Source organism: Cherax quadricarinatus, chromosome 17 (assembly GCF_038502225.1).
Source record: "Cherax quadricarinatus isolate ZL_2023a chromosome 17, ASM3850222v1, whole genome shotgun sequence".
NCBI lineage: Eukaryota > Metazoa > Arthropoda > Malacostraca > Decapoda > Parastacidae > Cherax > Cherax quadricarinatus.
In genome coordinates, this window is record NC_091308.1 from 20457687 (window position 1) to 20475558 (window position 17872).

The 17872-nt window shown below is 42.1% G+C and overlaps 1 protein-coding gene across 1 annotated transcript in view; it reads right to left on the reverse strand.

The window, feature by feature from the left end:
- The window catches only part of LOC128686451 (homeobox protein TGIF2), a gene marked incomplete in the record, with an annotated part of 129323 nt that extends 114687 nt beyond the window's left edge, over nt 1-14636 (reverse strand). Inside the window, 1 exon segment of the mRNA XM_053773380.2 lies at nt 14466-14636. Coding sequence (XP_053629355.2) covers nt 14466-14574 — 109 coding nt within the window.
- Nucleotides 14637-17872: the final 3236 nt, after the last annotated feature.

Genomic DNA, 17872 nt, shown 5'->3' on the forward strand with positions numbered 1-17872 from the left:
AGGAACAGTAGAGATGTGAAGACGATGTAATCAGTCCATCACCCTTGTAGTCGTAGAATTTGAGGTTGTCAGTCCTTCGGCCTGGAGAAGTTCAGTTCCATAGTCAGGAACTATCTGAAGATCAAGCGACAGTGCGGAGACTTAAATACTGTCGGAAGGAGAGGTGCAGAGTAGTAGTAGTAGTAGTAGTAGTAGTAGTGAGAATGTAGTGAGAGGTCATGTCCCTCTCAGATCCAACACCTCAAATTCTACGACTACAAGGGTGATGGACTGATTACATCGTCTTCACATCTCTACTGTTCCTGCCTACTTTCTGTATTCGACTGAAGAAGCCTACTGTGTAGGCGAAACGTTTCGGAATAAAGTTGTCTAACTGTTGCATATGTGTCATGAAGGTACTTTGGTATGCGATCGACAAGAAAAGTAATAAACTAACCAAACCTAACCTAACCCTACGACATTATATTGATCCAAACACTGGAACACTCAGGCAACTGAAAGAATGTATTTATGTTGGTAGAATTACCGACAATATGTAAAGTAAAGGGACACAAGTGCAACTAATGTGACATTTTATTGTGGCAACGTTTCGCTCTCCAGGAGCTTTGTCAAACCGTAACGGCTTGACAAAGCTCCTGGAGAGCGAAACGTAGCCACAATAAAATGTCACATTAGTTGCACTTGTGTCCTTTTACTTTATATACCAATTGAAAGAAGCTTGATAGATTCAAAAGTTCCAACCGCATACCAAAGTAGACTCTTGTAGATCACGTTGGCTGTGTAGATCGCATATCAAAGTAGCACCGATGTTTTTTTTAATAACTGTGAGATGACTCAGTGTCCAGACGCATCCTTAGGATATTTAAGGCACGTGGCAGTGGTTTCTTGCAATTCTTGAAACCGGAGTTCCACGAGTATGTCTGAGTATGAGGCAAGGTGGATGGGCACGCTCTCAATGGCTATAGATTTCATTAAGTCTAAGGGAGGGGTCCCAATCATATGTAGCATCTTTCCAAGAAGGGGAGTAGGAAATGAATGGTTGTCTAGGGCAATTGGTGTAAATTGCTGGCTAAACAGATACTGCAAGGAGCTTGCAATCCCATTCATTGACAACTGGAACAACTTTTATAGCAAACATGATATGTATGCAAGGGATGGGGTACATCTCTCTGGGGCTGGGGTGGTACCACTTGCAAACTCAAACTATGATTTTAAACTGATAGAAGATAGAGGTATGGGTGTGTGTGGGAAACAAGCAGGTTGCAACACTAGGGTTGGAAACAGTAAATATATAAAAGGCATTCAGCATGAAGTTATAAATAAAGGCAATAGATCAGGTCAGCAAACAAAGGGGGACAGCAGAGGGCAGCAAGGGACTAGCTCCCTTAAGGTTTACTATACTAATAGCAGGAGTGTAAGAAATAAGATAGATGAGCTAAGATTAATTGCAAGTGCAGGAAACAGATATTATTGCTATAACAGAGACCTGGCTCAATCTAAAAGATAGAGAGATGCCCTCTGAATGTTACATACAAGGCTTTAATTATTCCACACTGACAGGGTCAACAGGAAGGGTGGTGGAGTAGAGATGTATGTCAGAGACAATTTAAATTGTTGTGTTAGACAAGATATAAAATTAGAAGCGTCAGCCACTGAATCTGTTTGGTTACAGCTTCTCGAGGGCCGAGAAAAACTAATTTTGGGTGTGATTTACAGGGCCCCAAATCTTGATAGGAAGTGCAGTAAACTTCTATGGGACGAAATTCATAAGGCATCTACATACAAAAATGTTGTGCTAATGGGAGATTTCAACTATAGACAGATTGACTGAAGCAATTTGACAGGAAATTTAGAGTCAGGTGACTTTCTTGATACGATCCTGGATTGTTTTTTAAAAGTTTGTGACAGAGCCAACTAGGGGAAATAACCTCCTTGACTTGGTTCCTATTTTTAAAACAGGGGACAAGTCGTTACCGTCAAATTACCGCCCAATAAGCCTGACCTCAATTGTAGGCAAATTACTAGAGTCAATTATAGCTGAGATTATAAGAAGCCATCTCGATAAGCATAGCTTGATTAATGATACTCAGCATGGATTCACAAGAGGTGGTCTTGTCTAACTAATTTATTAACTTTCTTCAGTAAAGCTTTTGAGGCTGTTGACCACGATAAAGAGTTTGATATTATTTACTTAGATTTTAGTAAGGCTTTTGATAGAGTTCCGCACCAAAGACTGTTAAAGAAAGTGGCAGCTCATGGCATTGGGGGAAAAGTGCTCTCAAAAGTGCTCTCTCAGTGGTGACGTGTACTTAACAGTGGTGACATGTACTTAGCTCAGTGGTGACGTGTACTTAGCTCGAGTGGTGACGTGTACTTAGCTCAGTGGTGACGTGTACTTAGCTCTGTGAAGACCTGTTTGTGTGCTCTCTGTGAATCTGAACAGGATGCCCTCTCTTGAGCAACTTTACCAGCAGCTGAGAGAAGAGCTCAGAGTTCCTAAGCTGGAGATACGGCGATTAACGGAGGAGAACAAGAGGATTCGTAGTAATCCTCCTGTTGTGAGTCCCCAGGTTAAGAGGGGAGCTTGGTCAGTGGCCGGGCAACATGGAACCAAGCTGAGGATCAAAAAAACGGTTGGAGAGGCAGAAACAACAAGAAACCAGAAGACTACCGTGGAAACTTCCAACCCATTCTCCATGCTACCTGACGAATGTGAGTGTTCTACTGGGAATGCCACAACGAGCACCAAGGAAACATTGGCAGACGTGAGTGAGACATCCCTAGAAACCCCAACGAAGACCATCGAGAACGTCTTGACAAACTCCACAAGTGGTGTAATGCTACCTGACGAATGTGAGTCGACTACTGGGAGCATCACGAAGGACGACACCAAGGAAGGTAAAAACATTGTTGTTGTTGGGGATAGCCAGATTAGGTACATGGATAGGGCATTCTGCTTGAAGGATAGGAGTAGGAGGCAGAGAGTGTGTTTTCCTGGGGTTGGGATGGAGGATATTGTTAGCCGTCTGGATGGCATCATGAGAGGTAATGGGAGCAATCCTATTATCTGTCTCAGTGCTGGAGGCAACGATGTTGGCAGACGTAGGAGTGAGGACCTGATTAGCAGGTATAGGTCAGCAATAGAGATAATTAGGAGGAAGGGTGGGAAACCTGTCATATGTGGCATTTTGCCAAGGAGAGGAGTTGGAAATGAATGGTTGTCCAGAGCAATTGGTGTCAATTGCTGGCTGGACAAATACTGTAAGGAAAATGCGGTAACATTCATTGACAACTGGGACCTTTTCTATGGCAGAAATGACATGTATGCCAGGGATGGGGTTCACTTATCTAGGTGTGGGGTGGGAGCACTGGCCAACGCAGTGGAGGGAGCTGTTAGGTCTTTAAACTAGGAATAGTTAGTGGTATGGGTTTTGGTGGGAAAACTGTGAAGTCACAGGGTAGTAATATGAGTACTAGGAGAACTAGTAATAGGCAAAATGAGGTGGATATTGGAAAGCCAGTGGCACAAATTGACAAGGACAGTAATAGGTTTAGTGGAATAACAGAAAGGAGCAGGAAGGGTAAAGAGAGAGGAGGGTCTTTAAATATTTATTACACAAATAGTCGCAGTGCTAGGAATAAGATGGAAGAGTTGAGACTAGTTGCTAGTGCAGGTAACATTGATGTATTTGCCATTACTGAGACGTGGTTTAATTCAAAAAGTCGGGACATGCCTGCGGAATGTCACAGTCAGGGTTTTAAATTGTTTCAAGCAGATAGAAGTGTCGGATAGGTGGGTGGGGTGGCATTGTATGTCTGAGATCGCTTGAACTGTTGCATGAAAACGGGTATTAAGTCTGAAGTAACACATACAGAGTCTGTTTGGATAGAATTTTCAGAAGGGCATGAAAAATTAATTTTAGGTGTGATATACCATCCCCCAAATTTAGATAGGGACCAGGGGAGACTACTATGGGAGGAAATTGTTAGGGCCACAAGGCACGATAAGGTAGTAATTCTAGGAGACTTTAACTTTAGTCATATTGATTGGAATTTCTTGACTGGGAATTTAGAATCATACGACTTCTTATAAGTAGTTCAGGATTGTTTTTTGAAGCAGTTTGTGACAGAACCTACAAGGGGTAATAACCTGCTTGACTTAGTTCTGGCAAATAATGAATCCCTTGTTAATAATTTAGAAATTTCAGAGGAACTGGGTGCTAGCAACCACAAATCAATTACATTTAGCATTAAATGGAAGTATGATAGTAGGGATAACTCAGTAACAGTCCCAGATTTTCGCTTAGCAGATTACGATGGGCTTAGAGAACACTTATCATCTGTTGACTGGGGTAACGAAGAGAGCTATCAATATGACAGTTTTCTGAACACTATACATGCTGCTCAAAGAACGTTTATCCCTTATAAAGAAATTAGATCAAATAGAAATGGATGAATAATAGGCTGAAATATCTACTAGGGCATAAGAAATGAATTTATAGGCGTATCAAAAGAGGCGAGGGTCATCTTATGAATCAGTATATTGACATTAAGAGGGACATTAAAAAGGGGATAAGAAAAGCTAAAAGGGACTATGAAATTAAAGTTGCTAGAGATTCTAAAACTAACCCAAAAAGTTTTTTCCAGGTATATAGAACAAAAGTCAGAGATAAGATAGGTCCCCTTAAAAATAACTATGGGCATCTTACTGACAAAGAGAATGAAATGTGTTCGATTTTAAATAATTATTTTCTCTCGGTTTTTACACAGGAAGACACTAATAATATTCCAGTAATTAATTTTTATAGTGGGCCAGAAGAAGATAAATTATGCAACATCACAGTCAATAGTGAAATGGTTGTGAAGCAGATAGACCGACTGAAGCAAAATAAGTCACCGGGTCCTGATGAGGTTTTTTCAAGGGTTCTTAAGGAATGCAAAATGGAAGTCTGTGAACCATTAACTAATATTTTTAATTTATCTCTTCAAACAGGTGTAGTGTCTGATATGTGGAAGATGGCTAATGTAATTCCTATTTTTAAAACAGGGGACAAGTCGTTACCGTCAAATTACCGCCCAATAAGCCTGACCTCAATTGTAGGCAAATTACTAGAGTCAATTATAGCTGAGATTATAAGAAGCCATCTCGATAAGCATAGCTTGATTAATGATACTAAGCATGGATTCACAAGAGGCCGGTCTTGTCTAACTAATTTATTAACTTTCTTCAGTAAAGCTTTTGAGGCTGTTGACCACGATAAAGAATTTGATATTATTTACTTAGATTTTAGTAAGGCTTTTGATAGAGTTCCGCACCATAGACTGTTAAACAAAGTGGCAGCTCATGGCATTGGGGGAAAAGTGCTCTCGTGGATCGAATCATGGCTCACAGACAGGAAGCAGAGAGTGTCCATAAATGGGGTTAAATCTGAGTGGGGATCTGTAACAAGTGGCGTTCCACAGGAATCAGTCTTGGGCCCATTGTTGTTTATAATATATATCAATGATCTTGATGAAGGAATTACTAGTGATATGAGCAAATTCGCCGATGACACAAAGATAGGTAGGATAATTGATTCAAACGTAGATGTTAGGGAACTTCAGGAGGATTTAGACAAACTCTATTCTTGGTCAGAAAAGTGGCAGATGCAGTTCAATATAGATAAATGAAAGGTTCTGAAGCTCGGGAGTGTCCATAACCCTAGCACTTATAAGTTCAATAATGTAGAACTTAGCCATACAGATTGCGAAAAGGATTTGGGGGTTATGGTAAGCAGCAACCTTAAACCAAGACAGCAATGCCTAAGCGTACGTAATAAGGCAAATAGATTACTGGGATTTATATCAAGAAGTGTAAGCAACAGAAGTCCAGAGGTCATACTGCAGCTTTATACATCATTAGTAAGGCCTCACTTAGATTATGCAGCTCAATTCTGGTCTCCATATTACAGAATGGACATAAATTCGTTAGAAAACATTCAGTGTAGGATGACTAAATTGAACATTAAAATGGTATAAAATACCAACAGATTGTTAGGTAAGACATATACGCAACAGTTAGGTATCTTTATTTCGAAACGTTTCGCCTACACAGTAGGCTTCTTCAGTCGAGTACAGAAAAGTTGATAGAAGGAGAAGAGACTTGAAGACGATGTAATCAGTCCATCACCCTTAAAGTTTTGAGGTGGTCAGTCCCTCAGTCTGGAGAAGAGCATTGTTCCAAAGTTTGAAACAATATGGAGTTGAAGTGACAGGATGGAGCCTTATATAGCGCCAGGAGGTGAGACAGGTCACTAGTAGAACGTAGATGTTGGGAGGTCAGGTCCCTCTCAAATCCAGCCGCTCTCACTAGTAGAGGTAGTCGTAGTTGATTCCAGGTCTGTACCAAGATACCCTTGTGTTGCAGTGTCTGACAGATTGAACATTAAAATGGTATAAAATACCGACAGATTGTTAGGTAAGACACATATGCAACAGTTAGGTATCTTTATTTCGAAACGTTTCGCCTACACAGTAGGCTTCTTCAGTCGAGTGACCTGTCTCACCTCCTGGCGCTATATAAGGCTCCATCCTGTCACTTCAACTCCATATTGTTTCAAACTTTGGAACAATGCTCTTCTCCAGACTGAGGGACTGACCACCTCAAAACTTTAAGGGTGATGGACTGATTACATCGTCTTCAAGTCTCTTCTGCTTCTATCAACTTTTCTGTACTCGACTGAAGAAGCCTACTGTGTAGGCGAAACGTTTCGAAATAAAGATACCTAACTGTTGCATATGTTGAAGAATTGAGACACTTACGCAACACATGGGAATCTTTATTGAAGAGACGTTTCGCCACACAGTGGCTTCATCAGTCCAATACAAAGTAGAAATGGGTAAGTGGAGTAGAAGTTCGAGGTAATCAGTCCCTCAACCTGGAATCGATGTGTTCAGTCCATCACTCTTGTAGGAAGTGCAGCATAGGGCCAGAGAGGTGGCTTATATACTGCGGTGAGATGAGTTGAAGCAGGAGGAGGTGAGATCACAGTGGGACCTGCCACTAGTGTAAGTAGGTCGTCGTCCAAAGGTTGGGCAAGCGTTGTGTCGTGTTGCGTAAGTGTCTCAATTCTTCAACTTGTCGGTTTTCAAAACCATTCATCACTTCTGTCAGACACTGCAACATCATGGAATCTTGGTACAAAGACTTCAACGCTTGCCCAACCTTTGGACGACGACCTACTTACACTAGTGGCAGGTCCCACTGTGATCTCACCTCCTCCTGCTTCAACTCATCTCACCGCAGTATATAAGACACCTCTCTGGCCCTATGCTGCACTTCCTACAAGAGTGATGGACTGAACACATCGATTCCAGGTTGAGGGACTGATTACCTCGAACTTCTACTCCACTTACCCATTTCTACTTTGTATTGGACTGATGAAGCCACTGTTTTCCAGGGTACTTAAGGAATGCAAGATGGAGCTTAGTCAGCCATTAACGAGTGTATTCAATGCGTCCATCCTTACCGGTGTTGTGCCAGAGTTGTGGAAGATGGCTAATGTGGTTCCTATATTCAAATCAGGGGATAAGTCCACTCCTTCAAATTACCGTCCAATAAGCCTGACATCTATAGTAGGCAAGTTATTAGAATCAATTATAGCTGACATTATCAGAAGTCACCTTGAAGAGCATAACTTGATAAATGAATCTCAGCATGGATTCACGAGAGGTCGTTCCTGCCTGACAAACTTACTGACGTTCTTCAATAGAACATTTGAGGCAGTTGACAGTGATAAGGAATATGATATTGTTTATTTGGATTTTAGTAAAGCTTTCGACAGAGTACCTCACAAGAGACTCTTAAGAAAAGTGGCAGCTCATGGTATAGGAGGTAAAGTTCTAGCATGGATTGAGGCATGGCTTACCAATAGAAAGCAGAGAGTTACCATTAATGGAGTGAAATCTGAATGGGGATTAGTCACTAGTGGCGTTCCACAAGGATCGGTTTTAGGCCCTCTCTTGTTCATAATTTACATTAATGACCTTGATGAAGGGATTACGAGTGACATGAGTAAATTTGCTGATGATACAGAGATAGGCCGTATAATTCACTCTGAGGAGGATATCAATGAACTCCAGGACGATTTGGACAAATTAATGTCTTGGTCTGAAAAATGGCAGATGAAGTTCAATGTGGGTAAGTGTAAGGTACTTGCCCTTGGTAATGAAAATAACCCTCGAAGCTATAATCTAGGTGAAGTAGAGTTTGATCATACAGAATGTGAAAAAGACTTGGGAGTCATGGTAAGCAGAAATCTAAAGCCAAGACAGCAGTGCCTTAGTGTGCGCAACAAGGCCAACAGATTACTTGGATTTATCTCAAGAAGTATAAGTAACAGAAGTCCAAAAGTTATTTTACAGCTCTATACATTTGTAGATGAATGGTTCAGAGAACCGACATGTTGATAAATTAGACACATGTGCAACTCTTGGCTCGATTTTAAATAATTATTTTCTCTCGGTTTTTACACAGGAAGACACTAATAATATTCCGGTAATTAATTTTTATAGTGGATCAGAAGAAGATAAATTATGTAACATCACAGTCACTAGTGAAATGGTTGTGAAGCAGATAGACAGACTGAAGCAAAATAAGTCACCGGGTCCTGATGAGGTTTTTTCAAGGGTTCTTAAGGAATGCAAAATGGAAGTCTGTGAACCATTAACTAATATTTTTAATTTATCTCTTCAAACAGGTGTAGTGTCTGATATGTGGAAGATGGCTAATGTAATTCCTATTTTTAAAACAGGGGACAAGTCGTTACCGTCAAATTACCGCCCAATAAGCCTGACCTCAATTGTAGGCAAGTTGCTAGAGTCAATTATAGCTGAGATTATAAGAAGCCATCTCGATAAGCATAGCTTGATTAATGATACTCAGCATTGATTCACAAGAGGCCGGTCTTGTCTAACTAATTTATTAACTTTCTTCAGTAAAGCTTTTGAGGCTGTTGACCACGATAAAGAATTTGATATTATTTACTTAGATTTTAGTAAGGCATTTGATAGAGTTCCGCACCAAAGACTGTTGAAGAAAGTAGCAGCTCATGGCATTGGGGGAAGGGTGCTCTCGTGGATCGAATCATGGCTCACAGACAGGAAGCAGAGAGTGTCCATAAATGGGGTTAAATCCGAGTGGGGATCAGTAACAAGTGGCGTTCCACAGGGATCAGTCTTGGGCCCGTTGTTGTTTATAATATATATCAATGATCTTGATGAAGGAATTACTAGTGATATGAGCAAATTCGCCGATGACACAAAGATAGGTAGGATAATTGATTCAAACGTAGATGTTAGGGAACTTCAGGAGGATTTAAACAAACTCTACTTTTGGTCAGAAAAGTGGCAGATGCAGTTCAATGTAGATAAATGCAAGGTTCTGAAGCTCGGGAGTGTCCATAACCCTAGCACTTATAAGTTAAATAATGTAGAACTTAACCATACAGATTGCGAAAAGGACTTGGGGGTTATGGTAAGCAGCAACCTTAAACCAAGACAGCAATGCCTAAGCGTACGTAATAAGGCAAATAGATTACTGGGATTTATATCAAGAAGTGTAAGCAACAGAAGTCCAGAGGTCATACTGCAGCTTTATACATCATTAGTAAGGCCTCACCTAGATTATGCAGCTCAATTCTGGTCTCCATATTACAGAGTGGACATAAATTCGTTAGAAAACATTCAGCGTAGGATGACTAAATTAATACATAGCATTAGAAATCTTCCTTATGAAGAAAGATTGAAGACTCTTAAGTTACATTCACTTGTTAGACGAAGAATGAGGGGAGACCTGATCGAAGTGTATAAGTGGAAGATAGGTATTAATAAAGGGGATATTAACAAGGTCTTGAGGATATCTCTCCAAGAGAGAACCCGCAGTAATGGATTTAAATTAGATAAGTTTAGATTTAGAAAGGACATAGGAAAGTATTGGTTTGGAAATAGGGTAGTAGATGAGTGGAACAGTCTACCTAGTTGGGTTATTGAGGCTAGGACTTTGGGTAGTTTCAAATTTAGGTTGGATAAATACATGAGTGGGATGGGTTGGATTTGAGTAGGACTTTCACATCAGAGCTTATTTCTTGGTTAGCATTGAAAATTGGGTTGGTCAAATGTTTGTTAGTGGGATGAATTGTAAAGGACCTGCAGCAGGCCAACAGGCCTGCTGCAGTGTTCCTCCTTTCTTATGTTCTTATGTTCTAAGTACACGTCACCCAGCTAAGTACACGTCACCGAGCTAAGTACACGTCACCTCATCTTTTGTATATAGTTCTACTGTCTTCTAGTTATGTCCTAGAATTTGTATTGATAAAGCCACTGGATGTCGAAACGTCTACAATAAAGATACCCAAATGTTGCACATTTGTCTTAACTTTCATCTTTTAGGTATTGTATACCTTTCTCGCACAAGATGTTATTTGCCTGGCGTCTGCAGTCTCTAATGAAGTGTCGAGGATAGTGAAGTTCAGATAATACTTTTTCAATTAGCGAGCACTCTTCCTCAAGGAACTCACTGCTGCAGATTCTGAGAGCACGCAGGAAAAAACTATAATTACACTACGTTTAGTTTTGGTATCGTGGTGAAAGAAGTGATGATCGTGTTGGTTGGTAGGTTTTCGATAGACTTTAAAACGAAGTTCTTGGTCAGCTTTGCAGAAAACATCAAGGAAAGGACAAGTGTTGTCGACTTCTACTGCTTATGTGTTTATTTTTCCATCGTGTCGGTATTTTATAACATTTATTTCCAAGTGACAACCTACGGAACTAGTACTACTACTACTTCAGTGGCCAGTGTAAACTATAAATACAATCAAATAGGAAGCGATAAATCTGTAGGGGTCATGAAAATCAGGCAATGTAATGTGTTGCCTAGAGTAGGAAAATATTATAGTGTCGCCCTCAGAAATTAATGCAGACATGCTAAAGCAGATTCAACTCCAGCAAGTCATGTGCATCACAGAAGACTTGCTAATGATGTCTATACGAAATATTTTTGTACCATCTTTAATATTTGCCTTGGACACAAATGTAAATTTTATATATTTTTTAATTAACACATCGGCCGTTTCCCACCAAGGTAGAGTGGCCCGAAAAAGAAAAACTTCCATCATCATTCACTCCATCACTGTCTTGCCAGAGGCATGCTTACACTACAATTATAAAACTGCAGCCGTGACACCCCTCCTTCAGAGTGCCAGCACTGTACTTCCCGTCTCCAGGAATCAAGTCCGGTCTGCCGGTTTCCCTGAATCCCTTCATAAATGTTACCTTACTTACACTCAGCACGTCAAGGCCTAAAAACCATTTGTCTCCATTTGCTTCTAACACGCTCACGCACGCTTGCTGGAAGCCTGAGCCCCTCGCACACTAAACCTCCTGTACCCCCTACATTAACATCTCCATACAAAGCAGGTGAAATCGCAGATCTAGAGAGTGTACAGAGATCCTTTACTGCACGTATAAGTTCTGTCAAGCACCTTAACTACTGGGAACGCTTGGAAGCACTTGACTTGTACTCGTTGGAACGCAGGAGGGAGAGATATATCATAATCTACACTTGGAAAATCTTGGAAGGAATGGTCCCAAATCTGCACACAGAAATCACTCCCTACGAAAGTAAAAGACTGGGCAGGCGATGCAAAATGCCGCCAATAAAAAGTAGGGGCGCCATTGGTACACTAAGAGAAAACACCATAAGTGTCCGGGGCCCAAAACTGTTCAACAGCCTCCCATCAAGCATTAGGAGAATTGCCAATAAACCCCTGGCTGCCTTCAAGAGAGAGCCGGACAGATACCTAAAGTCAGTGCCGGATCAGCCGGGCTGTGGCTCGTACGTCGGACTGCGTGCGGCCAGCAGTAACAGCCTAGTTGATCAGGCCCTGATCCATCGGGAGGCCTGGTCATGGACCGGGCCGCGGGGGCGTTGATCCCCGGAATAACCTCCAGGTAACCTCCAGGTACCTCCAACCTTTCAAACTACGGATTCTCTGCATTATATTCACACCACACGTTGCCCTCAGACATGACATCTCCACTGCCTCCAGCCTTCTCATTGTTGCAGCATTCATCACTCATGCCTCACACCCATACAAGAGCGTTGGTATAGCTATACTTTCATACATTCCCCTCTTTGCTTTCATGGACAAGGTTTTTTGTCTCAGACTCCTCAGTGCACCACTCACCTTCTTCCCCTCATCAATACTATGATTCACCTCATCTTTCATACACTCATCTGGTGACACGTCCACTTCCAAATATCTGAATACATTCACCTCCTCCTCCTCCATACTCTCTCCCTCCAATCTGATATCCAGTCTTCCGTTACCCTTTTTGTTGTTGTTATCCTCATCACCTTACTCTTTCCTATGTTCACTTTTAATTTTCTTCTTTTACATACCCTACCAAACTCATCAATGTAAATTGTATCAGGTTAAATTCTGCCTTATATATGTTTAAAGTAATTACAAGCAATAACAATACTGCGACTAGATGGGGATCGAACCCGCGATATTTAACCAGCCTCCCGAGACGCTAGGCAAATTTCTCGACACCTTTATTTACTAGGTGACCTGCTAGCTAAAGCTCTCGCTTTACACACGGAGGGCCCGGTTTCGATTCCTGGCGGAGTGGAAACATTTCGACGCGTTTCCTTACACCTGTTGTCATGTTCACCTAGCAGCAAATAGGTACCTGGGTGCTAGTCGACTGGTGTGGGTCGCATCCTGGGGGACAAGCTTGAGAACCCCAATGGAAATAAGTTAGACAGTCCTCGATGACGCACTGACTTTCTTGGGTTATCCTGGGTGGCTAACCCTCCGGAGTTAAAAATCCGAAGGAAATCTTTTATCTTATCTAGGCCTAATGGACAAAGACGTCGAGAAATTTACCCAGCGTCCAAGGAGGTTGGTTAAATATCGCGGGGTTTGATCCCCAGCCAAGTTAGGTATGTATACATTATATAAAAAAATTGAGCTGACAGTGGCCAGAAAATGTGAGCTATTGCACGATGGAACGACGTGGAGAATCCAATTTAGTCATGTTTAAGAGATGTGTTTTGAAGGCATGTCCTGATCTTGCATGGCTGGAACCAGCACTGCGATAACTCATACATTTACACAATTTTACATGCAGTAAATCCTTATACACCTATTTCTAATGTATAAATAACAAGACAGCGAATAAGTGTGAGGTCATTTGCACGGAGGTAGACTCGTGTTAAGAGAACACCACAGGTCCCAGGGTTGTGTAATGCAAATAGACGTGCATCTCGGTTCATCCTCTCATCAATCATCTGAAGCACTACCACCACATCTGAATAATTGTCTACTGCCTACAACCTACAAGTCTGTTCAAGACCACCAGGAAACGTCGAGTACTCTAAACAAATGGTGACTAGGTTAAGTGAGGAGTATATAAGGTGTTTATGCCTGTCGTGTTTACGTCCACCTCTAGCGAACAACTGTCATCTCGACCCTCGGGAACACAGTTGCCAACACCTCCCAGACGCTCATATGATTCTCATACTATGCACAGCCCTGTACGTCCACATTCTCACTCTGTTGTCCCAACCGATATTTAGGATGGTTCAAAAAAATTAAAAAAGAAGGGGGAATTTCAAGTGGAAGGCGAAGGAGAAAAAGTTTAGATTTTAACGCGGATGTGTAGTGAGGAACACGTGCGTCCTTCACTCCACAACCCCCATCCCAGATCACCCAAACCCCCCATTACCCCGCCTAAGACCCCCCCCCCTCCCCAACACAATAATACCCAGACATACTCCCCATCCCAAGTGAACCATCCTCCCTTGAAGACCCCAAACATACCCTCTCATCCCCTGCCACAAGGAAAAAAAAACTGAGTTCAAACATCCACCTCTCCCAAGACACCAGGCATCGACCTCTTTATATCTAAACTCTGTAGACAACCCTCACCCTGGGACCCACATCCCAAGACAGAAACCCCACCTCCCTCACCCCCAGATAGACAATGGGGGATACGAGGTAAGGTGCGCTGGTCAAGTTGTCAAGCCGTTCAATTTAAAAAACACTTTTTTTTTACCATTTCGCATACAACTGTTCATTCATCCGGTCGCAAAACTCGCGACACTAGGCACTAAAATCAGCTATTACTCTGGCAATTAAGATGACTGGCGCCTTTGAACTGGTGACGTCCGAGGGAGTGTGGGATAAAGCCCGCGTACTTTTGACATGTTGACAGACGAATTCTCGCTCCTCCAAAACACTATCTTAGCTGAACAGCTATATGGCACATAGCATGCTGGGTTGTCTGAATGAGATGTCGCCATATGACTGACAACTGCGTATCAAGCAGGGACACGGAGAAGTAATGGCTTGCCCCACGTGTTGGCATCTACGGCGTACCTTGTCTCCCAAAAACAAAAATGGATCAATTTTCCTACTTACCAGTTTCGCAGGTATCGCAGACCACCTCCTCTTTGATAACAATATCCTCACTAATTCCTGGGTTCATTATCATGGTGTATGGGTCACTCAGACGGGCACTGAAATACATAAAGAGACAGAGTGGGCAGGCGAGGTGCGTGTTCCCGCGCGCGGGGCGACAGTGACAGCTGGAGCACGTGGGGTGCGCAGTGGCGGGACGCAGGGAGGAGGAGCCTCACTGCGCGGGAGCTGCACCCACTGGTGGCTCTCTACCCTCACCCACACCCGCCACATACAAACACTGCTGTCACCCACACCAGCCACATACAAACACTGCTGTCACCCACACCCGCCACATACAAACACTGCTGTCACCCACACCAGCCACATACAAACACTGCTGCCACCCACACCCGCCACATACAAACGCTACTGTCACCCACATCAGCCACATACAAACACTGCTGCCACCCACATCAGCCACATACAAACACTGCTGCCACCCACACCCGCCACATACAAACGCTACTGTCACCCACACCCGCCACATACAAACACTGCTGTCACCCACACCAGCCACATACAAACACTGCTGCCACCCACACCCGCCACATACAAACGCTACTGTCACCCACACCCGCCACATACAAACACTGCTGTCACCCACACCCGCCACATACAAACACTGCTGTCACCCACACCCGCCACATACAAACACTGCTGTCACCCACACCCGCCACATACAAACACTGCTGTCACCCACACCCGCCACATACAAACACTGCTGTCACCCACACCTACACCCGAATATTTTTGTTCGTAGTATGGGCCAGTAGGCTTACCGCAGTATCCGGTTGCCAACCTGCAAACCCAAGTTCAATACTTAATGTCTTCACAAATCAACTCTCAATTGGAGATCTTAACTTTTTTACCAGTGGATTGCCCAGTGTGTCCCCACACACCCTTCACCAGACTGTCAAAATCTTGATCATCATCAGTCCTATTGGGTTCCAGTATTCAAGATTCCACCCAAACAGACTCAGTATGTGATTCAGATTTTATACCCGTTTTTATGCAACAGTTTAAACGATCTCGGACATAGAGTGTCACCCCACCCCCCTTCCCAATACTTCTGTCTACTTGGAACAATTTAAAACCCTGAATATGACATTCAGCAGGCATGTCCCTATTTTTCATATTAAACCACGTCTCAATTATGGTAAAAACATCAATGTTACCAGCACTTGCAACTAATCTCAATTCGTCCATCTTATTTCTCGCACTACGACGATTAGTATAATATATTTTCAGAAAACCTCCCTTCTTTTTTCTCTTCCTGCTGATTTCTGTTCCTCCACTATGCCTGTTACTCTCCTTGTCACCTAATGTCACTGGCTTTCCTATATTCACCAGTAACTCTACCTCATTCTGCCTATAACTGGTTTTCCTAAAACTCACACTATCGCTACACTCAGAATTCATTGATTTTCCACAAAAATCCATACCACTATCTATTTCTAGTTTAAAGACCTAACAGCTTCCTCCACTGTTGGCCAGTGCTCCCACCCCAAACCTAGATAAGTGAACCCCATCCCTGGCATAAATGTCTTTTCTGCCATAGAAGAGGTCCCAGTTGTCTATGAATGTTACTGCATTTTCCTTACAGTGTTTGTCTAGCCAACAATTGACACCAATTGCCCTGGACAACCATTCATTTCCAACTCCTCTCCTGGGCAAAATGCCCCATATCACAGGGTTCCTAACCTTCTTCCTAATTATCTCTATTGCTATCCTATACCTGCTAATCAGGTCTTTAGCTGCTGGTAGAGCTGCTCAAGAGAGGACATCATGGCTCAAATCCACAGAGCACACACACACACACACACAGGGGACACCGGATTACCGCATAGGCAAACGAGGCATTTGCCTAGGGCCCCGCGCATTTGGGGGCCCCGCGGTCTAAGGGGTTCAGGGGCTCATCCAAGACTGCGCACATGATGCAAGTGCAAAGGGGTCCCTACTTATAAAGTTCCAGTGTTTGGAGAGTAAAATTGATTTTTAAAAATTAAACAAAACAAAAATAAATAATTAAATAAAATAAAATAAAAATAAATAAACCTAACCATAGATGGCAACACTCAACACGCCTTTGTTTACACCAGAACAGCTGTGTTTTCCCGCTAATGGGTGAGTATGGGAGATTCCTCTCCAATTTTCTGTAGTAATTACACATTATCTAGACTTGTACTGTGACAAATTAACTGAAGTGTTGTTGATAGACATTGATGTGTATGGATAAATGTTTGTTTTCGCCTCTAAATGTTAAGGGAGGTACCTGATAGGGTTACTTGACCAGTAAAGACGCATGGACCAGTAAAGACGCATTTTTGGTAAAAATACTATAAAGAAAAACCTAAAAACGCAAACTGGCTTCCGTTTGTAGGTTTTAAAAGCACTTTGTCCTGTCTTTAAGTCTTTATCATTTCAATAACAGATCTCAATTGATTGATGTTCTACATCACTTCCGTCGCAAATGCTTAGTTTTCAAGTTGCGACGGAAGTGATGTAGAACATCAATTAATTTACTACATATTTCCCCAGAAACACATAAGCCACATCAGAAAATCGTTGGTTGGGTGAAACTGAAAATTGTCCCTGCATTCTTTAATTCTCATGTCCTTATCTATGGTGGTAGGCCATATATCATGCAAAACATAATGATTAGTTTAGTTATGAAAATGATAATGTAAATACCATTGTGCATTGTTCTTGGACTCAGTATGATTTCTGTTTAAGTAAATTGGAGATCAAGGAGGATGAATTAGGAAAATATTCGTGGCCCAAATCACTAACCTAATCTATGGTAAAAGTTCTGTATATGACTCCTTTCTGGTAACGTTTTGAATTTTTAGATGCGCAGTCAGAGGAAAGGGGGCTACAAGGGCCATATCCCCCCAATTGACAGAATTTTTTTTTTAATAATTAAAAAATTAATAATAATTGATAATGAAAAATTTGTATTTGCATGATTACAGACAGTGATACATCCTCATTATGGCATCTCGTGAACGTGATGTTGGACGTTCTTATGCGAATGGGTCACAGAAAAGAAAGAAGAAAATTCAAGAAGAAGAACAGAAAAAGAAAGATGTAGGAAGCTGCAGAAAGATCACAGACATGCTCACGAAAACAGTTTCTGATGTTACCAGTACAGTTGAATCTGCAGATACGTCAGATCATACAGGAAGCCCTCCCTCCATTATTTCTCAGCCAGCATCTACTTCTCTTGTGTCTCCTCTCAATGTCTCAACGGACATTTCATCCACAGGATTTGTCTTAAAAGATCCTGCCTCATGGCCAAATGTAATCCCAGATTCTCTACGTAATGCTTTCATTGCAGAAAACTTCAGTCAAACTCTGAACATTGA